At 37.1% G+C, this 25,254-nt stretch overlaps 1 protein-coding gene across 1 annotated transcript in view; it reads left to right on the top strand.

The window, feature by feature from the left end:
* SEPTIN10 (septin 10) overlaps nt 1-25,254 on the top strand; it is a 76,810-nt gene that overhangs the window by 12,076 nt on the left and 39,480 nt on the right. Inside the window, exon 2 of the mRNA XM_043990494.1 lies at nt 23,849-23,917. Coding sequence (XP_043846429.1) covers nt 23,849-23,917 — 69 coding nt within the window. The remainder of the gene's footprint in view (nt 1-23,848; nt 23,918-25,254) is intronic.

Genomic DNA, 25,254 nt, shown 5'->3' on the forward strand with positions numbered 1-25,254 from the left:
AAATTCTATACCCAAATGAGTGTGTATGTTATTCCCTCTTTGAGCCAAATCAGATGAAAGTAAGGTCAAAACAATGCTCACCCTTCCCTTTTTCCCCCCTATTGTAATAGGTCTTTTGTGCCTCTTCATGTGATGTGATTTACACCATTCTGCTTTCTCTTTCCTCTTCTCCCAGAATAATCCTTTTTGTCACCCCTTAATGTTTTTTTTTAATATCATCAAATCAAAATCAACTTATACCCACACCCTCTATGTGCACTTCTATCTGTCTTTTTTTTGGGGGGGGCAGTGAGGGTTAAGTGACTTGCCTTGGGCCACACAGCTAGTAAGTATCATGTGTCTGAGGCCACATTTGAACTGGGTCCTCCTGAATCCAGGGCCAGTGCTTTATCCACTGCGCCACCTAGCTGCCCCCTCCCTATCTGTCTAAATAAAGATACTGTTCTGTTCTCAAGCATTACAAGTATCTTCTTCCTGTGTAGGGATGTAAACATTTAAACTTTATTGAATAACATGTTTTCCCCCCTTGTTTTACCTTTTTATGCTTCTCTTGAGTCTTGTACTTATAGATTGAATTTTCTGTTCAGTTTCGGGCTTTTCATTAGGAAAGTTTTAAAGTCTCCTATTTTGTTGAATGCCCATCTTTTCCCCTGAAAGATTATACTTAATTTTGCAGGGTACTACATTCTTGGTTGTAATCCAAGTTTCTTTGCCCTCCAGAATATCATATTCCAAAGCCCTCTTAACCTTTAATGTTGAAGTTGCCAGGGCCTGTGTAATCATGATTGTTGCTCCTTGATATTTAAATTGTTTCTTTCTGGCTGCTTGCAGTATTTTCTCCTTTACTTGATAATTCCGGAATTTGGCTATGATATTCCTTGGAATTTTCTTTTTGGGGTCTCTTTTAGGAGGTGATCAGTGTATTCTTTCAGTGACTACATTTTCCTCTGGTTCTAAGACATTGGGGCAGATCTCCTTGATTATGTCATGAAATGTGCTGTCCAGGCTATTTTTTGCTTTTTTAATCATGGTCCTCAGGTTGTCCAGTCATTTATTTATTTATTTATTTTGAGGCAATTGGGGTTAAGTGACTTGCCCAGGGTCACACAGCTAGTAAGTATTGTGTCTGAGGCTGGATTTAAACTCGGGTCCTCCTGAATCCAGGGGTGGTGCTTTATCCACTGTGCCACCTAGGTGCCCCCCAGTTATTCTTAAATTGTCTGTCCCTCCTGGATCTATTTTCCAGGTCTGTTGTTTTTCTGAAGAGGTATTTTGCATTTTCTTCTACTTTTACATTCTTTTTTTTTTTTTTTTACATATAAGCTATTTTATTTTTTCCATTACATGTAAAGATAGTTCTCAACTTTTGTTTATACAAGCTTTACAATTTCAGATTTTTCTCCCTCCCTCCCCTCCCTCCCCCCTCCCCTAGACAGCAGGTAATCTGATATAGGTTATATCTATATATCTATATACATATACATATATATATATCTATACACACACATATATATCCATAATAACATTAATCCTATTTCTGCATTAATCCTGTTATAAGAGAAAAAATCAGCGCAGTAATGCAAAACCTCAAAATAGAAAAAAACAAAAACAACAGCACCCAAAACAAAAGAAATAGTATGGTTCAATCAGCATCTATACTCCACAGTTCTTTTTTTTTTTTTCCTTGGATTTGGAGATCCTCTTCTATCATGAGTTCCCTGGAACTCTTCTGTACCATTGCACTGGTGAGAAGAACATAGTCCATCACAGTAGTATGCACAGCTTTATAGCCCTTTGGGCATAATTCCAAATTGCTCTCCAGAATGGTTGGATCAGTTCACAGTTCCACCAACAATGAATTAGTGTTCCAATCTTCCCACAGCTTCTCCAACATTTATTATCTTCTTTTTTTTGTCATTTTAGCCAATCTGATAGGTGTCAGGTGGTACCTCAGAGTTGTTTTAATTTGCATCTCTCTAATCATTAGAGATTTAGAGCATTTTTTCATATGGGAATAGATAGCTTTGGTTTCTTCATCAGAAAACTGCCTGTTCATATCCTTTGACCATTTCTCAATTGGGGAATGACTTGGATTCTTATAAATTTGATTTAGCTCCCTATATATTTTAGAGATGAGGCCTTTATCAGAAGTACTGGCCTCAAAAATTGTTTCCCAGCTTTCTGCCTCCCTTCTAATTTTGGATACATTGCTTCTGTTTGTACAGAAATTTTTTAATTTAATATAATCAAAATCATCCATTTTGCATTTTATAATATACTCTATCTCTTGTTTGGTCAAAAACTGTTTTCCTTTCCAAAGATCTGATAGGTAGACTATTCCTTTCTCTCCTAATTTACCTATGGTATCACCTCTTATGTCTAAATCGTGTATCCATTTTGACCTTATTGAAGTATAAGGTGTAAGATGTTGGTCTATGCCTAATTTCTGCCATACTATCTTCCAGTTTTCCCAGCAGTTTTTGTCAAATACTGAGTTCCTATGCCAGAAGCCGGAGTCTTTGGGTTTATCAAACACTACATTACTAGAGTCATTTACTACTGCATTTCCTGTGCCTAGCCTATTCCATTGATCTACCATTCTATTTTTTAGCCACTACCAGATAGTTTTGATGACTGCTGCTTTATAGTAAAGCTCCAGGTTTGGTACCGCTAACCCACCTTCCTGTGAATTTTTTTTTCATTATTTCCCTGGATATTCTTGAATTTTTGTTTTTCCAGATGAATTTTGTTATTATTTTTTCTAGCTGTATAAAATAATTTTTAGGTAGTCTGATTGGTATGGCACTGAATAAGTAAATTAATTTAGGTAGTATTGTCATTTTTACTATATTAGCTCTGCCTATCCATGAGCAATTGATATCTTTCCAGTTGTTTAGATCTAATTTGATTTGTGTGAAGAGTGTTTGGTAGTTGTGTTCATAGAGTTCCTGGGTTTGTCTTGGCAAGTAGACTCCCAAGTATTTTATATTATCTACCATTACTTTAAATGGAATTTCTCTTTCTATCTCTTGCTGCTGGACTTTGTTGGTCATGTATAGAAATGCTGATGATTTATGTGGATTTATTTTATATCCTGCTACTTTGCTAAAGTTGTTGATTGTTTCAAGTAATTTTTGACTTGATTCTCGAGGATTCTTTAAGTATACCATCATATCATCTGCAAAGAGTGATAGTTTTGTTTCCTCCTTGCCTATTCTAATTCCTTTAATTCCTTTCTCTTCTGATTGCTAAAGCTAACATTTCTAGGACAATATTAAATAATAGGGGTGATAATAGACATCCCTGTTTCACCCCTGATCTTATTGGGAAGGCCTCTAACTTATCTCCATTGCATATAATACTTGCTGATGGCTTTAGGTAGATACTGTTTATTATTCTAAGGAAAGCTCCACCTATTCCTAAACTCTCTAGTGTTTTTATTAGGAATGGGTATTGTACTTTGTCAAAAGCTTTCTCTGCATCTATTGAGATAATCATATGATTTTGGTTGGCTTTCTTATTGATGTGGTTGATTATGTTAATAGTTTTTCTAATGTTGAACCAGCCCTGCATTCCTGGTATAAATCCCACCTGGTCATAGTGTATTATCCTGGTGATCACTTGCTGTAATCTCCTTGCTAATATCTTATTTAAGATTTTAGCATCAATATTCATTAGGGAAATTGGTCTATAATTTTCTTTCTCTGTTTTTGCTTTGCCTGGTTTTGGTATCACCACCATATTTGTGTCATTTGGTAGAACTCCTTCTTCACCTATTTTTCCAAATAATTTGTATAATATTGGAATTAATTGTTCTTTAAATGTTTGGTAAAATTCACCTGTAAACCCATCTGGCCCTGGGGATTTTTTCTTAGGGAGTTCATTAATGGCTTGTTCAATTTCTTTTTCTAATATGGGTTTATTTAAGGATTTTATTTCTTCTTCAGTTAACCTGGGCAGTTTGTATTTTTGTAAATATTCATCCATTTCATTTAGATTGTCAAATTTATTGGCATACAGTTGGGCAAAATAATTCCTAATTATTGATTTAATTTCCACTTCATTGGTGGTAACATCACTCTTTTTATTTTTGATACTGGTAATTTGGTTTTCTTCTTTCTTTTTTTTAATCAAATTAACCAATATTTTATCTATTTTATTGGTTTTTTCATAAAACCAGCTCTTAGTTTTATTGATTAATTCTATAGTTTTTTTGCTTTCAGTCTTATTAATTTCTCCTTTAATTTTCAGGATCTCTAATTTAGTGTCTAATTGGGGATTTCTAATTTGTTCTTTTTCTAGCTTTTTAAGTTGCATGCCCAATTCATTAATCTCCTCTTTCTCTTTTTTATTCATGTAAGCATTTAGAGCTATAAATTTTCCCCTAAGCACTGCTTTGGCTGCATCCCATAGATTTTGGTATGTTGTCTCATTATTGTCATTCTCTTGGATAAAGTTATTGATTGTTTCTATGATTTCTTGTTTGGCCCATTCATTCTTTAGAATGAAATTATTTAGTTTCCAATTGATTTTCATTCTACTTTTCCCTGGCTCTTTCTTACATGTAATTTTTATTGCATCATGATCTGAGAAGGATGCATTTACTATTTCTGCCTTTCTACATTTGACTATGATGTTTTTGTGCCCTAATACATGGTCAATTTTTGAAAATGTACTGCTGAGAAAAAGGTATATTCCTTTCTATCCCCATTCAATTTTCTCCAGACATCTGTCATGTCTAACTTTTCTAGTAATCTATTCACCTCTTTCACTTCTTATTTTATTTTTTGGCTAGTTATCTAATTCTGAGAGGGGGAGATTCAGATCCCCCACTAGTATAGTATTACTGTCTAATTCCTCTTGTAACTCATTTAACTTCTCCTCTAAGAACTTGGATGCTATACCACTTGGCGCATACATATTTAATATTGATATTACTTCATTATCTATAGTACCTTTAAGTAAGATGTAATTTCCTTCCTTATCTCTTTTAATGAGATCTATTTTTGCCTGCACTTTGTCTGAGATAAGGATTGCTACCCCTGCCTTTTTTACTTTAGCTGAGGCATAATATATTCTGCTCCAGCCTTTTACCTTTACTCTGTGTGTATCTCTCTGCTTCAAATGTGTTTCTTGTAAACAGCATATTGTAGGGTTCTGGTTTTTAATCCACTCTGCAATTCGCTTCTGTTTTATAGCAGAGTTCATCCCATTCACATTCACAGTTATTATTACTGACTGTCTATTCCCCTCCATCCTATTTACCCCCCTTTGTACTTTTCCCCCCTTCTTTCACCCTGTTCCTCCTCACCAACGTTTTACTTCTTACCCCTGCCTCCCCCATCTGCCCTCCCTTTTTATCACGCCCCCTCTCTTTTCTTTACCCTTTTCTCCCTTGCTTTTGTCCTCCCTTCTATCAGTTCCCCCCTTTCCCTTCCCCTTTTGTTTCCCTAAAGAATGAGTTAAGTTTCTTTATCCCAATGAACGTATATGTTATTCCCTCTTTGAGTCAAATCTAATGATAATAGGGTTGAAACAATGTTCCCCCCTCCTTTCTTTCCCTCTATTGTAATAAGTTTTTTTCCACCTCTTCATATGATATAATTCATCCCATTCCACCTCCCCTTTCCTTTCCTCCCCATAGACTCCCTTTTTAACCCCTTAATTCTTTTGTATCATCACATCAAAGACAATTTATATTTATACCCTCTATGTAAAGTCCTTCTCTCTGCCCAAATACATTTACAGTTCTTAAGAGTTATGAGTATTATTTTCCTGTGTAGGGATATAAACAGTTTAACCTAATAGGGTAACCTTTTTTTTTCCCCTCTGTTTACCTTTTTAAACTTTTCTTGAGTCTTGTATGTTGAGATCGAATTTTCTATTCAGTTCTGGTCTTTTCACCAGGAAAGATTGAAAGTCCCCAATGTCATTAAATGTCCATCTTTTCCCTTGAAAGAAAATGCACATTTTTGCTGGGTAATAGATTCTCGGCTGCAATCCAAGCTCCTTTGCCTTCTGGAATATCATATTCCAAGCCTTGCGGTCCTTTAATGTTGAAGCTGCCAGGTCCTGAGCAATCCTGACTGTGGCTCCATGATATTTAAATTGCTTCTTTCTGGCTGCTTGGAGTATTTTCTCCTTCACCTGATAATTCTGGAATTTGGCCACAATATTCCTTGGAGTTTTTCTTTTGGGGTCTCTTTCAGGAGGTGATCGGTGGATTCTTTCAATGATGATTTTATCCTCTGATTCTGTGATATCAGGGCAGTTCTCCTTAATAATTTCCTGGAATATGGTGTCTAGATTCTTTTTCTGGTCATGGCTTTCAGGCAGTCCAATGATTCTCAAATTGTCTCTCCTCGATCTGTTTTCCAGATCAGTTGTCTTTCCAATGAGGTATTTCACATTTTCTTCTATTTTTTCATTTTTTTTATTCTGCTTGACTGATTCCTGGTGTCTCATGGATTCCTTATCTTCCAACTGTCCCACTTTAATTTTTAAGGCATTGTTTTTTTCAGTGAGATTATGCACTTTTTTTTCCATTTGGCCAAATGAATTTTTTAAGGCTTTGTTTTCTTCAGTGAAATTATGTGCTTCCTTTTCCAAGCTGCTGATTCTTTTTTCATAGTTTTCTTGTTTTGCTTTCATTTCTCTCCCCATTTTTTCTTCTACCTCTTGCAATTCATTTTTAAAATCCTCTTTGAGCTCTTCCAGGAAGGCTTTTTGTTCTTGCCACCAATGTGAGGCTTCAGATGTAGGCAATTTGAGGCTATTGTCCTCATCTGAGTTTGTGTTGGCTTCTTCCCTATTGATACAGAAGCTCTCAATGGAGAGGGCTCTTTTTTGCTTCTTACTCATTATTTATTTATTTATTTATTTTTTTGAGAGGCAATGGGGGTTAAGTGACTTGCCCAGGGTCACACAGCTAGTAAGTGTTAAGTGTCTGAGGCCGGCTTTGAACTCAGGTCCTCCTGAATCCAGGGCCAGTGCTTTATCCACTGCGCCACCTAGCTGCCCCCTCTTCTTACTCATTATTGCAGCTTATTTATTTATTCTTTAAGTTGAGGTCTGCTCTGGGGGCACCAGGGTCCCTGTTTTGGGCTTCTTGTGCAGGGGTATAGGTGCTGTGTGACCGGGTTTTTACTCTGAGGCCTTTATGGTGTGTGGAGATCCCCTGCCCTGCACTTCCTGTCTGATTGTGCTCGGCCAGTCAGGCGCTGGACCCGGCGTCTGATCCCGCCTGACCCGTTCGTGGCCCTGTCGGCCAGTGCAGGTAGGTTTTTCCACTGTCCTTCTTGGCCACCAGATTTTTGAATCAGGTTCTAGGGGCCTTAGTTGTTTGGCTGTGGCCCGCAGCTCCTGCTGACTTGCCCCGACCCCCTTGGCGCTGGGTTGCTGCCCTGCGCTGGGCCTCCCTTTTGCCTGAGTCAGACCGACCTTTTCCTGAAGTCTTCTAAATTATCTCTGGTTGGAGGACTGTGTCTCTCTGTCTCTTTGCAGGTTCTATAGTTTCAGAATCCGTCCAGAGGCTTGATTTAATGTTCGTTTTGAGGGAACAGAAGGAGAGTTCAGGCAGCTTGCTGCTTCCTCTCCGCCGTCTTGGCTCCGCCACTTTTACATTCTTTTGATTCTACTTTACTTCTTCCTGTTGTCTGGGTCATTGGCTTACATCTGTCCAATTCTGATTCTGATTCTTTTTTATCTTTTCTTTTTCGGGGCAATGAGGGTTAAGTGACTTGCCTAGGGTCACACAGCTAGTCAAGTGTTTGAGGTCAGATTTGAAATCCAATCCTCCTGAATCCAGGGCCAGTGCTTTTTCTACCGCACCACCTAGCTTCCTCTAACTCATTTCTTTTCCCCAATTTTTCTTCTCCCTCTCTTATTTGGTTTATAAAACCCTTTGAGCTCTTCCAAGAGGGCTTTTTAGTCTTGAGACCTCTTCCTCTTTAAGGCTTCATGTGTAGGCATTTTGAGATTGTTGTCCTCCTTGAGTTGGTTTTGGTCCTCCTGTTGCCAATAGTAGTTTTCTCTGCTGAGGGTTTTTCCCCCGTTTCTTATTCATATTTTAGCTTCTTTTGTCCCTTTTAAAGTTGAGTTTTACTTCTGGGATACAACATGCACTGTCCCAAGCTTCTTTTGATGGGCGTCAGGGGCTCAGTTACTGGCTTTCTGCTCCGAGGCCTTCTTTGCTTGTAGTTTGCTTATGGCACTGGAGTGGCCCAGTCTATTGGGCTTGTTGGGTATCAGATAACCCGGCTGGCAAATTGCCTTCTGTGTTGGGGCTGGGGCCTTCACAACTGGTCTGCTGTGCCACTAGCTTGCTGAGGGTTCTTGGCTACTGATCTGTGCTGTGGCTAAGAGCCTTTTGCTGGCTTGCCCAGACACCCTTTGTGCTGAGCTGTGCTCCTCTTTTACCCAGGTGAGATAGACCTTCTAGGTTATCTTAAGCTGGAATATTGTTTCACTCTGTCTTTTTGTAGGTTCTCCAACTACAGAATCTCTTTAGAAGCTTAATTTAACATTGTTTGAGGGAAATTTGGGAGAGCTCAGACAACTTTTTGGCTTCACTCCACCATCTTGGCTCTACCTCCCCAGAATTAATTTCAGAGGAATACTTTCATTGATGGAAAAAGCCATTTAGATGACAAAGTTAATAGTAAATTTAAATAAAGTATTTTAAGATTGATCTAGGATCTATTGCCTTCAGTCAGGGTTTGGGTATGGTCTGGGTAATATGATTGGATACTTACTCCTGCTTTGGAACTTGAGTAGACTGCTGCTGGCCCCAATCCCCTATCAGCTAGTTGGAAAGCACTACAGATTCTGAGTGTCAGAACTGCAGGCTCATCCTTGGCCTGAGCTCCATGTCCTGGTTACTGTGCAGTAGATCCCAGTTCAACTGTGTGTGATTTGAGGTCAGAGGCACAAAAGTTGCCCTGAACACAGCTTCATCATAAGTACAAGCTGGATTTGAAAAGCTTCCTTGCCCTGATATACAACCACAGGCCCCTTGGAACTCTGGGGCCAAAATGACACTGCTGACTCCTGTTCTTGATCCCTATGCCTTAGACATGAAAAATTGCTAATGTGCCTGATTGTTCTCTGTGATCCTTGAAGAAGATTACATTTGAATAAACAATGACCCCTGAAATCTCTTCCTCCCCATGCCTATTTTTCATAGTCTTACAGTAAGGAGGTTCCAGTTTCCTCTGTTATTTAACCCCAATTGCCTTAAATATCCAGGGCCATCTTCAGTTGTCCTGATACATATCTTGCCAATGTACCCAGATGGCTCTGGAAGAGAATGAGTCTGGTGACTTTGCACAGCTCTTCCTCTCACTTGAATTCAGTTCATTGCAAGTCGTGACATCTGTCATGATCATCTTCAAGAATGAAGGACAAACAACAACTATCTTGGAAATTGTAACACCACTAAAATATGAGACTGCATAAATTTAGCTTCCTGAGCCCTGACTTGTAAAGACTGCACCATGGCATGTAAAATGAGCACTAGAAAATCCGGACACCTAGGCTATTGCACCAAAGAATATATAGAGAACATTTTGAAATGTGAAAGATCATTTTGATTACATAAAGTCAGAAAGTTTTTTTGCACAAACAAAACCAATGTAACCAAAATTAGAATGAAAGCAGAAAGCTGGGAAAGATTTTTTTTTCAACATATATCTTTGCTAAAGGTCTCATTTCTCAAATATATCGAGAATGGAGTCAAATTTATAAAAATACAAGTCATTCCCCAATTGATAAATGGGCAAAAGATATAAACAGGTAGCTTTGATTTCTTTCTTTGAAAACTACCTGTAGTCATATAAAAAAATGCTCTAGGTCACTATTAGAGAAATGCAAATTAAAACAACTCTGAGATAACACATCAGACCTATCTGGCTAATATGATAACTGTTAGAAGGGATGTGGGAAAACTGGGACATTAATGCATTATTGGTGGAGTTGTGAACTGATCTAACCATTTAGCAGAGAAATTTGGAACCATGCCAAAAGGGCCAAAAAACTGTCCACACCCTCTAATCCAATATCATCATATCCCAGACATAAAAAGGTGAGAGATGGGGGAGGACCAGTTGCCATCAACAGGCAAAAAGGCATAGGAGTCCTGGGAGTGGCAGCACTCTGTAGACCTGTGATGTCAAACTCAAATAGAAATGGATCCCTGAGGACCACATATCAACTTAGCAAACCTCAAATGAACATTTATCTATATTGTATGGCTTTTTTGTTGTCGTTTAAAACATTTCCCAATTGTGTTTTGTTTTTGGGTTTTTTTTTTGTTGTTTTTTTTTTCGGTAAGGCAATTGGGGTTAAGTGACTTGCCCAGGGTCACACAGCTAGTAAGTGTTAAGTGTCTGAGGCCGGATTTGAACTCGGGTACTCCTGAATCCAGGGCCGGTGCTTTATCCACTGCGCCACCTAGCTGCCCCTCCCAATTGTGTTTTAATCTGGTTCAGCAGCACTTTTGACATCTCTGTTAGATCACCAGTCCTACTTCCATCTTGGCTTTTATAGACATTATTCAGGAATGCAACTCTTGTAGAGAAGGGGCCAGGTAACCCATGCAGTTGCCATACATAGAGCAGCCAAGCCAACCTAGCTAAAACAACAAAGCACTCCTTGGGACATAGAGGCAGTATGTGCTAGGCAACAACCATCACCACCTTCTCCCATAACTGGATGGAGAAAGACTAGGACCCTGGATCCTAGAGCCATGGGAGTGGCAGTACTTTCAGACTGGTACCCTTAGCCATCATCTTGGGAAGAAACCCTTATGGAGATGAAGCCTGGCGGCTGCTCCTGCAGGGGGCCATATCCAAAGGTACTGAAGATCCAGAAAAGAGGTTTTGGGTTTTTTTGCTGCCAAAGCCCTTGGCCCCATCAAACAGACTGACATCACAAAGTGATGTGACTTTATCAGTGAAAATGGTATTGATATCTCTCTTGCCAGGACCATACACCTGAAAGACCATGGTACCTTCCCACCTGGAGCTATAAAACCTTCCAGATAAGATATCTCCCCAATAAGAATGTAAACTTGAGAGCAAGGGCTTTCTTACTTTTCTCTTTGGGTCCTAAGTACTTTGTGCAGTGCTTTACATATAATAAGCATTTAATGCTTTTTTCATTCATTCATGTGTACATTAAATAATACCACTTCTTGGATACTTCATATCTTTTTACAAAGTTTGAAGTATTGAGGGAACAATTAATGGGGGTGGATAGTGGTAATTTTCAGATTTTCCCATGTTTTACTTTCCCCTCTTTCTCCTTTTATATGTTAGCTTCTTCCACTAGACTGTCAGCTTTTTGGGGACAGGTACTATCTTTCTTTTGGCTTGTATCTGTATCATTAGGGCTTAAATGTCACACATTAAGTGAGTGCTCAGTAAATGTTTGTCGACTGACATTATGATTTCATCTTGTGGACTGGTTATTTTCCCTCTAATTCTCCTTTTAGATAAAAGATTGAGGGGCAGCTAGGTGGTGCAGTGGATAGAGTACTGGTCCTGGAGTTAGGAGGACCTGAGTTCAAATTCGGCCTCAGATACTTGACACTAGCTGTGTGACCCTGGGCAAGTCACTTAACCCCCATTGCCTCATTCCCCCCCCACCCCCCAAAAAGGTGAAAATTTCTTGACCTTACAATGAACACTTTTTTGATACAAGGGTCAAGAGAATAATCACTTCTGATTGTCATCAGCACATATTTGGTACTGTAATTTCTATAAGAAAAAAGCATTTTAATCTCCAATTAAAAAAAAAATAACTACCAAAAGTGATGTCTGGAAAACAGCAACTTAACAAAGCTATTTATAGTCCTTCTAGGTGACTCAGGCTTCCTGATCAAAATACTTGCCCACAAAGAGATTATAAGAGAGGTTTTGGGCAGTCTTCAGAAGCTCAGGAAATGGATAAACAAAGGGGGATATTTGATATGAACTTTGAATAGAAAAACTTAATGAAGATTACATGGAATTTTACTATAAAAAACTGCAAAACATATCCTGTTGTCATATATTCATTGTCTTGAAAACAAAATTTGCTTATCAATCAAGTTGCTTTATCAAACAGTGAGGAGACTAGAAAAATAAGCTATGTATGCTATTAAGTATGATGTAAGTAAAGCTGAAAACAAATTTCAGCCAGGATTTGTTTGGTAATGTGAAGTCTCTAATTAGATTGATTACTTCAAATAATGTGTTCTCTAATTACCATTGTTGTAGTCATTATTAGGTTTTAGTACTTTCTAATGCCTCTGAACTTGATAGCCTAAGAAGGCAGCTAATTGTAGTGGTGATTTTATGACCGAAAATAGTTTTTCTCTGGTCTGAGACAGATGTTGCTTCCCCATCTAAACTTCTAAAGGCTCCCTTTGTCTACCAATTAAAGTCCAAACTCCTTAATCTTGTTTTCATAATCTTGTGGAGGTCTGCCTCTTTGGATCTACTAATCTATAGATAGATCTATCTTTATATGTATACATAAATACATGCATTCACTCTTCTGCTCTTACATGAAATTTCTCCCTGCCCAAGCTGCTTTACTCCTTCTCCCGCTATTCTCACTATACCATGCACATTCTAAATTTTGGACCTTTGTCAATTATAGATTTTTTTTTATCTAACTCCTCTCTTCCTCTCTTCCTGCCCCTAGTTCTGCTTTTTTTTTTTTAATTTAAATTTTATTTTCCCAGGAACAACAGGGGAGAAAAGGATTCACATTATTCATTCAGTAAACATTTATTAAGTGCCTACTATGTGCCAGGCACTATGCTAGGCACTAGGGTTACAAAAAGAGGATAAAAACCAATCTGCCCTCAAAGAGGTTACACTCTAACAGGGGTGGACAATATGCAAACAAAACAAGTTTTTTATATATATATATATATATATATGCAGGATAAGTAAGAAATGATTTAAAAAGGCAAAACATTAGAATTAAAAGTTTTTAGGAAAGGTTTCTTGTAGAAGGTGGGATTTTAGGTGGAATCTAAAGAAAGTCAGTTAGGTCAGAAATTAGTCTGGAGGAGAAGCCCAGAGTTGAGAGATGGAGTATTTTGTTTGAGGGAACAGCTAAGAGGCCAATGTCCTTGGATTGAAGAGTACATATTGGGGAGTAATATATAGGAAGACTGGAAATGTAGAAGGGACCTAGGTTATGAAGAGCTTTGTGTGCCAAAAAGAGCATTTTGATCTTGCTCCAGGAGGCAATAGGGACCTACTGGAGTTTATTGAAGGGGGTTGGGGTAACATGATTAAACCTCTCTTTTTTGTTGTTGTTTGTTGTTTGTTTGTTTTTTTTTGGTGAGGCAATTGGGGTTAAGTGACTTGCCCAGGGTCACACAGGTAGTAAGTATTAAGTGTCTGAGGCCAGATTTGAACTCAGGTCCTCCTGACTCCAGGGCTGGTGCTCTATCCACTGTGCCACCTAGCTGCCCCTTAAACCTGTTTTTTAGGAAAAATCACTTTAGTTGGCTGAGTGGAGAATGGATTGGAATAGGGAGAAATTTGAGGTGGGCAGATCCATGAGCAGGTGTGAGGTGATGAAGGCTTACTATAGAATGGTGGCAGTGTCTGAGGAGAGAAGGGGGGCATATCAGAGAGATGTTGTGAAAGTGAAATTGATAGGCCTTGGCAAAAGCTTGGATATGGGTTGGGGGGGGCGGGGCGGTGTTTGAGAAATAGTGAGGAATCCAAGTTGACTCCTAGGTGGTGACCTTGAGGGATTGGGAGGATGATGTTACCCTTTATAGTAATAAGGAAGATGGGAGTGTGAGAAGGTTTAGGGGTAAAATAATGAGTTCTGTTGTGGACATACTGAGTTTGAGATGTCTGAAGGGCAGCTAGAGATAGAAGATTTGAGGTCAGCAGAGAGATTGGGGCAAGATTTGAGAATCATTAGCATAAAGATGGTAATTAAATCCATGGGAGCTGATTAGATCATCCCATGAAGTAGAATAGTAGGGAAAGAGAAAAGGGCACAGGACAGAGCTCTTATATACCTACTATAAAAGGGTATGATCTAGACCAAAGCTTCTTAAATTGTGGGTCATGACCCCATATGGGGTTGTGTAGCTTAATGTGGGAGTCCTGAAAGAATTGGCAACAGTAAAAGGTTATGTATACCTATTTTATATGCCTATATACTTGGGATCATGTAAAAATTTCTTGGGGTCATGAGTGGAAAAAGTTGAAGAAGCCCTGATCTAGATGAGGATACAGCAAACAAGACAGAGCAGTCAGATGTGTAGGAAGAGAACCAAGAGAGAATGTTGTCCTGAAAAAATTTGAAGGTAACTTGAGGCATCACTTTCTAGTACACTTCTTTAATAAAGTAGGAAATTGAAGCCCAGAAAACGGAAGTGACTTGTCTAAAGTCTCACAGAATCAGGATTTAGAGCTACGGCTTTCTGTTCTAAAGTTATTTTAACTCTTGACAATATAGCCCATAATGTTTGACAGGAAGGAGACTTCACCCAGACATAACCCATATATCCATTCTTTTGCCATTCTTGTTTATATCTTTATGATATTTCTCTTTTGTTCCCTTCTCTCCACTCACACAGCCACCACTGTAGTTCAGGTGCTCATCCCCTCATGCCTGGATATTGAAGTAGACTTCTGGTTGGTTTCTCTGCCTTGAGTCTCTTCCCACTCCCATCAGCTGAGCGGACAAAGTAATTTTCTTTAGGCAACAGGTCTAACCACGTCACTATCATATTTAGCAAACTCCAGTGGCTCCCTATTACCTCCAGGATCAAATATAAAATCTGATGTTTAAATCCTTTCATAACCTACATTTCCAATCTTCTTTTAAAAGAAAGTTTTATTTTATTCTGAACTTAAGAAATAAAATACGCATTTTAAAAACAGTAGAATAGAAATAAAGATGATTGTACATGAACTGCAGATCTGTTATGTACAACTTGCTATTCCTTTTAAATAAATAATAAAGTTATCATGTAACTTTTTATCATCTTCCCCCTTGCTCCCTTCTCCCTCTTCCCCCCACCCCCACCCTAGAGATAGTTACCATTGAGCACAAGTGTGTGTGTGTGTGTGTGTGTGTGTGTGTGTGTGTGTGTGTGTGTGTGTGTGTGTGTGTGTAAAATCATTCTATACAAACTTTCTCTGGATACAGATAGTAGCTTCATTCATATATCTTTTATAGTTAATTTGGATATTTATAATAATCAACATGACTTATTCACTCAGTTGTTCTTAAAACAACATTGTTGTTACTATATACATTTTCTTGGTTCTGCTCATTTCACTACTATTTTGTGCAAGACTATCCATGTGTTTTTTCTTTTTTTCTTTTTTTTTGGGGGGCAATGAGGGTTCAGTGACTTGCCCAGGGTCACACAGCTAGTAAGTGTCAAGTGTTTGAGGCTGGATTTGAACTCAGGTCCTCCTGAATCCAGGGCTGGTGCTTTATCCACTGCACCACCTAGCTGCCCCTATCCATGTTTTTTTTTTTTTTTTAAAGATCATCTAGCTCATCATTTCTTATAGAACAGTATTAATCCATTACAATCATATACCACAACTTGCTTAGCCATTCCCTAATTGATGGGCACCACCACAATTTCCCATTCTTTGCCACCACAAAGGGTGGCTATAAATATTTTAGAACATATAGCTCCTTCTCCTCTTCCCATAATAATATGGGAAACAGACCTACTAATAGTGTTGCTGGGTCAAAGGGTATAGTTAGTTTAATAATTCTTTGGCCATAATTTCAGATTGCTCTCCAAAATGGTTGGACCAGTTCACAATTACACCAGCAGTAAATAAGTGTCCCAATTTTTCCACATCCCCTGAAATATTTGTCGCTTTCCCCTTCAATCATTTTAGCCAATATTATAGGTATAAAATATCTCAAGATTGTTTTTCATTTTCATTTCTCTAATCAATAATTATTTAGAGCTTTTTTCATATGACTATAAATTGTTGGGTTGGGTTTTTTTTTGCCTTTTTTTTTTGCAGGGCAATGAGGGTTAAGTGACTTGCCCAGGGTCACACAGCTAGTGTCAAAGTGTCTGAATCCAGATTTGAACTCAGGTCCTCCTGAATTCAGGGCCAGTGCTTTATCCACTGTGCCACCTAGCTGTCCTGCCAGATTTTTTTTTACACCATAGTAGCTATCTATAATAGGGTTCTTTTTCCTTTTCTTACTAATTTTTCTTATTCTGTTTATTATTGTAATTGGGTCTCCTCCCCTAAGCCACAGTTAGGTCCCCCAGCCACCCTATCTTGAAAATGTTCTTACTTCCTATGGTATGGGTACTACACTCAATCAGGCATGTGATCTTTTCCTCACCCATAGTGCAGGCTGGGATCCTTTCTGAACAGCATCAGCATCCCTAGGCCTGGCATCTGGAAATGATGAGAGTCCTTCACTTTTCCTTTTTTCAGTCATCTGATACTTATACTATTGGATAGATGAAAGTTTGTGAGGTGAAAATGCCTTGCATACACTCTGTGATCCAGTGACACTGGCATTTTTGATACTTCTTGCACATGAGATTTTGTTTTCTGACTCCTTTCTACTAGCTGTTCCCCATTGCTATAATGTTCTCTTCTTATCTCTGCCTTGTGGCTACCATAGCTTCCTTCAAGATTCAGCTCAAGCATCACCTTTTGAAAAGAGGACTTTCCACCATTGTGCTCCTCCTTTCCTTCCCTCTAAGATTTATCTTCTGATTACATCTGTCTATCAATCAGGTATACACATTGTCGATATATAACTATATACGTGTGTATATACATACATACATACATATATATATACATATACATACATATATACATATACATATACATACATATATATATATATATATATAAATATACCTGGTTGTTTTTTTTCTTTCTCTCCTTCCTTTAATCTGGTTTACTTGTTGCATCACCATTAGAATGTTAATTCTTTGATGGGAAGGATCATGACTCTTCTTTGAATTTCTAGTGCTTAGTGCTGGTCAAACACATAGTAAGTGTTTAATAAATGTTTTTAAACTGACTGATCTAGGTGAAGATGTCCATTATAGGATTGGAATTCATGAGAGAGATTAGGGTTGAAAAAAATCTATTTGGTAGTCATCTGCTTAGAATTAATTAAACTAATGGAAACCGGTAAGATTACTAAGAGTGGTGAGATGGAAGGAAAGAAGGCCTTGAATAGAACTCACAGGTGGTGAGAGATGGATGAGGAGCCGCCTATGATAGGTGACTGAAGGAACAGCCAGGCAAGGAGGAAGAGAACCAGGAAAGAGCAGTTTCACCGAAGCCAAGGAGAAGGACACCCAGCCCCCAGTAATATTGTAATATAAACTTAAGCATCCCTGAGTTTCTTCCTTCTCTTTCCTTTTATTTTAGGGTAAATTGCTCATTTTACCTTTTACAGAAAACACTTTGAACAAATGTTTGTTTAGTGCCTACTATATGAAAGCACTGTAGGTACAAAGACACAATGAAACATTTCCTGCTCTCAAGGAACTTCAGTCCTTCTGGAGAGATACAATATGTAATAATAGTAAGATGGTTTTTGTTGTTCAGTTGTATCTGAATCTTCTTGGCAAAGATCCTGGAGTGTTTTGCCGTTCCTTCTCTAGCTCATTTTACAGATGAAGAAACTTAACTGTTTGTTAAGTGACTTGCCCAGAGTCACACTGCTATTAAGTGTCTGAGGCCAGATTTGAACTCAGGAAGATGAGTTTTTTGACTTTAGGCCTAAGACTCTATCCACTGTGCCATCTAGCTGCCCAGTAAGATCATAGCTAGCATGTAGATAGTGCCGTATGGTTTGTAAAATGCCTTACAAATAGTATCATTTTATCTTGAGAACAACTTTGAGGAGTAGGTGCTATTATTGCATGAATATATACATTTATGCCAAGTAGTTCTAAGGGAGAGAGAACACTAAAAACCCAAGGCAAGAGGGTCAGGGAAGGCTTTTTGTATGAGGTTGTATCTGAATTGCACTTAGTAGGAAGCTTGGGGTTTTGTGAGTTGTTGGTGAAAAGAGTGTACATTCCAGAAAATGTGTAAAAACACAGCCAGGCAATGTCTGGGGAAGCAGGTAGGCAAATTTCACTAGAAGGAAAGGGAATATATATAGCACTTACTATGTGCCAGGAATAATGCCAAGTGATTTTTTTCAAGTCATATCTCATTTAATTGTCACAACTCTACAAGGTAGGTCCTAGGAAGATTGTGTGAAAGAGTAATATGAAATAAAACCAGAAAGATAAGTGGGAGCCAGATTATAGGGAGACTAAAATTTTATAAATTTTATAAAATGTCAGACTGAAGGTTTTATATTTTATCTGAAAGACAGTAGCCAACCATTGAAGATTTTTGAGTGGGATAGTGGTGATGTGAATATCAATTTGACAGCCTTGTGGAATGTTGGTTTTTATGTATTTATGTACTCTACAAATATTTTATAGTGTATAGTGAGTGCATAGAAGGCTGGCTTTTCATTGAGGAGCTGGATCTAAGCCCTGCTTCTGACACATAGTAGCAATATGACCATGGACAAGTCACTTAAACTCTCAGTGTTTGAGTGGTAAAATTCAAAATAGAAACAGATCAGCGTGGGCTGCAGATTGACTCAGGAAACCACAAATTATTAATGATCCATTTTAATTGTATTTACAGTTATCTTGTTAAACATTTCCCAATTATATATATTTTTTGTAAATTGTTTATTCATTTTAAACTTAAATACAAAATGAGAAAACAGGAGAGGATTCAATATAAAACAATACATTTCTATTAAAAAAATACCATAAAATACATATAATAAGCACAACATAAATACATAAAATAAATATGTAAGTATGTGTAACCATATAAAAGCTATGTAATAAATACTACATATTGTTTTCAAAGCTACCCAGCTTTTCTTTGCTTCATTCTAGGTTTTTTGTTCCTTTTTTACTTTATTTCTTCCCCTCCCTACTACCTTGCCCTAAAGAAAGCTATAATTAAACACACTCACATATACATAGATATCTATAAACATACACAATATACTCGTATACATATATGTAAAACTGTATTACGTGTATTTCTACTTGTCATCTCTTTCTCTGGAGGTAGATAGCTTCTTTCTTCATAGGTTCAAGTCTGCATGTTTTTCTAAATCAACTACCTCATTTCCTACACCATAGCAGTCTTCCAACACAATCACATCCTAGCTGAGAGATTGTGAAAGTTTCTTCCCAATTTTCTGTATTTCCTCTATTCTTGGTCACAATAATTTTATTTATTAATACAAGAAAATTTTAATTTAAAATAATTGTAAAACTTCAGTAATGCTCTTACCGCATAATATAGTATATGGTCTGATACTGCTGAAACCTCCTTCTTTTTCATCTTTTCCCCCTGGTTTCTTTGAAATTTCTGAACCTTTGTTCTTCCAAATGAACTTTGTCATTTCTTTTCTCAGATAATTTTTTAGTAATTTAATTGGGATGTCATTGAATAAATGGGCAAATTTGGCATTTTTTATTGTTGGCTTTACCTACCCAGGAACAATAAATGTTACTGCGATTATTTAAATCTGACTTTATTTTTACAAAAAATGTTTTATGTTTATGCTCATGTAGTTCCTGTATCTGTTTTTGGCAGGTATACATACTCACAGGTATTTTATACTGTCTGGTTATTTCATTTTATTTTATTTTATTTTATTTTTTTTGGTGAGGCAGTTGGGATTAAGTGACTTGCCCAGGGTCACACAGCTAGTAAGTGTTAAGTGTCTGAGGTCGAATTTGAACTCGGGTCCTCCTGAATCCAGTGCCAGTGCTCTATCCACTGCGCCACCTAGCTGCCCGTATCTGGTTATTTTAAATGGTCTAAAATAATATTGAACAATATTGGTGACACATAGTGTAGTTTCCCAGTTTTTTTCTTTTAATTGTGTCTGTTTTAGCTTTAACTTTGTCTGAGATCATGATTACTACTCTCACTTAATTTTACATAATAAATTCTACTCCAGTCCTTTATTTTATCCTTGTGTATATCTCATTTTTATTGTATTTTCTGAAAGCAACATATTCTTAAATTCAAATTTTTGATATTTCCATTTTATGGGTAAATTTATCCCATTCACAAAAAAGAGGCAGGAAAGAACTATTATAATGTAGGGAAGGATTGGGGGTGGGTAAAAATTAAACCATCAAAGTTGGCTCAAAGAGAGAATAACATACATACTCAGTTGGATATAGAAATCTGTTTTACCCTATAATGAAGTAAAAAAGGGATAGGGATAATAGAAAAGTGAGGGGGGACTAGTACAAGGGAGGGGATATTGGGTAAGGTGGTGATCAAAAGTAAAACACTTGTGAGGAGGGAAAGGGATGGGGGACTAAACAGGCAAAGAAATAGCATGGAGGGAAATAAAGTTATAACTATAAATGTGAATGGGGTAAACTCACTCATTGAACAGAAGTGAATAGCAGAATGGATTAAAAACCAAAATCCTACAATATGTTTACAAGAAATACATTTGAAGCAGAGAGATATATCTATTATGCTTCAGCTGAAACAAAGAAAGTAGGGGTAGCAATCATGATTTCAGGCAAAGCAAAAGCAAAAATAGATCTAATTTAAAGAAATAAAAAAGGAAACCATATCTTACTTGAAGGTGCCATATACAATGAAGTCATATTAATACTTAACATATATGCACCAAGTGGTATAGCATCTACATTTTTGAAGGAGAGGTTGAATGAGTTACAGGAGGAAATAGACAATAAAACTATACTAGTGGGGTACCTTAACCTTCTCCTCTCACAACTGGATAAATCTAATAAAAGAATAATCAAGAAAGAAGTTAAGGAAATGAATAAAATTCTGGAAAAGTTAGATATGATAGATCTCTGGAGGAAAATCAATGGGAATTGAAAGGAATATGCCTTTTTCTCAGAAGTACATGGGACATACAGAAAAATTGACCATTTATCAGGGCATAAAAACCACAACCAGATGCAGAAAAGTGGAAATAATAAACACATTCTTTTCAGATCACAATGCAATAAAATTACATTCAATAATGGACAATTGAAAGATTAAAAATCAATTGGAAATTAAATAATCTGATCCTAAAAAACAAGTGGGTCAAAGAACACATCATAGAAACAATCGGTGATTTCATCAAGGAAAATGACAATGATGAGACAAGATTTCAAAACTTATGGGATGCAACCAAAGCGGTACTTTGCTTACATCCACAAAATAGAGGAAAAAAAGCAGACCAATGAATTGGGCATGGAAATAAAAAAAAAAAACCTAGAAAATAAACAAATTAAAAATCCTGTTTTAAACACCAAATTGGAAATCTTGAAAATCAAAGGAGAGATCAATAAAACCGAAAGTAAGAAAACCATTAAATTAATAAAACTAGAAGCTGGTTTTATGAAAAAACCAACAAAATTAGATAAACCATTGGTTAATTTGATCAAAAAAAAAAGGAAAGAAGAAAACCAAATTACTAGTATCAAAAATGAAAGGGGTGAACTCACCACCAATGAAGAGGAAATTAAGGCAATTGTTAGGAACTATTTTGCCCAATTATATGCCAATAAATTTGACAATCTAAATGAAATGGTTGAATAACTACAAAATATAAATTATCTAGGTTAACAGAAGAAGAAATAAAATATTTAACCCCAGAGCTTTTGCTCTATGAAAATATAGTATTCTAAGACATATGCTTTAACAAAGTAGCTGCTAGGTCTTATGTAATCATTATTGTAGCTCCATTTTATTTAAATTGTGGGTTTTTTTTTTTGTTGTTGCTTGCAATATTTTCTCTTTAACCTGGGAGCTTTGAAACTTGGCTATGATATTCCTGCAAGTTTTTTGCCTGGATCTCTTTCAGGTTGGTGTTGGATGGATTTTTTTTTTCTATTTCCGCTTTGCTTCCTTGTTCTAGAACTTCAGGGCAAGTTTCCTTGATAGTTTCTTGTAATATTTGTATCAAGATTCTTTTTTTTTTTTCCTGGGCAATTGGGGTTAAGTGACTTGCCCAGGGTCACACAGCTGGTAAGTGTTAAGTGTCTGAGGCCTGATTTGAACTCAGGTCCTCCTGAATCCAGGGCCGGATCCACTGCGGCACCTAGCTGCCCCCGCCCCCCTTTTAAAATTATCATATCTTTCAGGTAGTCCGACAATTCTTATATTGTGTCTCCTCAATCTGTTCTCCAGCTCTGCTATTCTTCTGATAGGATGTTTCACATTCTTGTCTGTTTTTTCATTCTTTTGATTTTGTCTTCATTATTTTTTGGTGTCTTATAACATCATTAGATTTCCCTTGCCCAGTTCTGGATTTCAAGAAATTATTTCTTCCTTAAGTTTTAAATTCTCTGTTTCCAGTTGGTTTTCTTGATTTTCTTGGATTGCATTTATTTTTTCCTTGATCTGTCTCATTTGACTTTTTTTTTCAGTTTTTAACATCCTCTCTCCCTCCTCCCTTTAAGAAGGCAAGCAGCTCACTATAAGTTATACATGTGTAATCATCCAAAACATTTTCATATTAGTCAGGTTGTGAAAGAAAACAGAACAAAACTCAAGAAAAATAAAGTTAAAAAGAATTTTCATTTGATTTTAAAGTCCTTTTTAAGTTCTTCTAAAAATTCTTTTGAGGCCTGGGACCATTTGACTGCTCTCATTAAAAAAAAAAGTCACTCCTTTTTCAAAGCTCTTCCTCAAAATTCACATTCTTCTCTATCCCCATAGTAGCTATCAATGGTTAGGTTCTTTCTCCTTTGATTACTCATTTTTATTCTATTTTTATTTTATTTATTATTCATTTTATTTATTTATTTTGTTTTTAGTAGCTATTAATATAATCAAATTCTAGTCCTAAAATGTAGGACTGTTATTTTCTGGTCTTTGTCCCTGGGCCCAGCCTTGATCACTCTTTTCCATCTCTAGGCCACAGCTAGGGCCACCCTAGCCACCCTGTCCTTTTCCTCTTTGTGGTCCTTCCAGTGGTTGTAAGCTATAGCTGTCCTCTCTACCCTGGAACTGAATGAAACCAGGGACTATGATCTCTTGCAATTGGCCACAGCCAGCAGGGTCCTTGCCCCTCTGCTATTGCACTTACCAAGCATATCCTAGCACCTCCCTCCCCCTTCCCCTGGAGCCTGGAACCATGTCAGGTCAGCACAACTATGCATAGTATTTCTAGACAGTGGAAGGTCCTTCACTCATCTCTTATTCAACTGTGCAAACCCCGCCTCCTCAGCAGACAAACTTTCTGTGAGGTGACAGTTCATGAGGCTGAGGCTGCTTCCCAACCCCAGCTGCCTACAGGGCTTGCTGTTTATTGATTCCTCACTTTCAGGCTGGAAGTGTTTGCACTTCGCTCAAGCCAAACTTCTGCCCCTGGAGGCCAAGTCTTTCTTGGGGTCTTCTCAAGTCCTCTTAGGAGGACAGCTTTGTTGTTGTTGTTGTTGTTGTTGTTGTTGTTGAGGAAATTTGGAGAGCCAAAAGTTTTCTGACCTACTCCACCATTTTTACCAGAATCCTATTCTCCCAATTATATTTTAATCTGATTTTTCACAGTTATAAGTGGTAAATTGAGTTGCTTGCTGATTTGCTTTGGTAAAGTTTCTTTGCCAGGAGTCCCTTACTCTGACGAAATCACAAGTTTAGTCCCCTTCCTCCTCTTTCTTCCTCTTCCTTAGAGATAATGTTATCTAAAAATTGGTGGTTCTTTGGTTTTCTGGGCATAATTATTTTTTACTTGTTTTTGTATTTTTGTGGGTTTTTAAAAGAAATTTTTAATTTTCTGTTTTCAGGTCTTTCAGTCTCTTGGGGGGATAAAAACAACATATTCCACCTCACAACCAGGCAAAGAAGAAAAAATAGTGAGTATATATTTTATTATATGATCATGTGACTCATCCTTTAAATATGATGCCATGATTTGATTTTTAACCAGGAGGCCTGGTAAATAACTTTATTACTTAAGTTATAGAGACATGCTTGGCTTTAACTTATCCAGTAATATGTTCTTGACTTAAAGCCAAAATGATGAATTTAATAATCGATGAAGTATTCCATCACAATCATATACTACAACTTGTTCAGCCATTTTCCAGATGATAGGTAACCTTCTCAATTTCCAATTCTTAGCCACCAAAAAAGATCAGAGAGGGGTGTGTGTGTGTGTGTGTGTGTGTGTGTGTGTGTGTGTGTGTGTGTGTGTGTGAAATATTTTTGGACAAATAGTTTCTTTTCCCTTTTTTAAAAAGAAAATCTATTTGGGATACAGACCGAGTAGTGGTATTGCTGCCTCAAAGGGTATGCAGTTTTATAGCCCTTTGGACATTGTCCCAAATTCCTCTTGAGAATGGTTGGATGGGTTCACAGCTCCACCAACTGTGCATTAATGTCCCTGTTTTCCCACATTCCCTGCAACATTTGCCATTCCTTTTCTGTCATATTAGTTGATCCGATAGGTGTGAGGTGGTATCTCAGAGTAGTTTTAATTTGCATTTCTCTAATCAATATATAGAGCATTTTTCCATATGACTATAGAAACCTTTTGATTTCATCTGAAAACTGCCTGTTCATATCCTTTGACTATCAATTGATGAGTGACATATTCTTATTTGACTCAGTTCTCTGTATATTTGAGCAATGAGGCCTTTATCAGAGAAAATGTTTGCTGCAAACATTTTTCCAGTTTTCTCCTTTCCTTCTAATTTTGTTTGTGCAAAACCCTTTTTGATTTGATGTAATCAAAATTATCCATTTTACATTTTGTAATGCTCTTTATATCTTGTTTGGTCCTAAATTCTTCTTTTATCCATAGAAAGCTTACAGGTAAATATTCCATGCTCTCTTAATTTGTGTATGACATCACTTTTTATTTCTATATCATGTACTCATTTTGACCTTATCATAGTATATAGCATGAGATATTGTTTAGTTTCTGCTGTGCTGTTTTCAATTTTCGTCAAATAATGAAGTTTTTGTCCCAAAAGCTTGCATTTTAAAATTTATCAAAGAATAAATTATGATGATTTACCATAATGTTTTGTGTACCTAATCTATTCCACTGATCCACCACTTAGCCAGTGTTTTGATAATTATTGCTTTATAATATAGTTTGAAATATGGTATGGCAAGGCTACCTTCCTTCACTTTTTCTTTTTTTCTTTTTTTGGCGGGGCAATGGGGTTTAAGTGACTTGCCCAGT

Source organism: Dromiciops gliroides, chromosome 3 (genome assembly GCF_019393635.1).
Source record: "Dromiciops gliroides isolate mDroGli1 chromosome 3, mDroGli1.pri, whole genome shotgun sequence".
NCBI classification, from domain to species: Eukaryota; Metazoa; Chordata; class Mammalia; order Microbiotheria; family Microbiotheriidae; genus Dromiciops; species Dromiciops gliroides.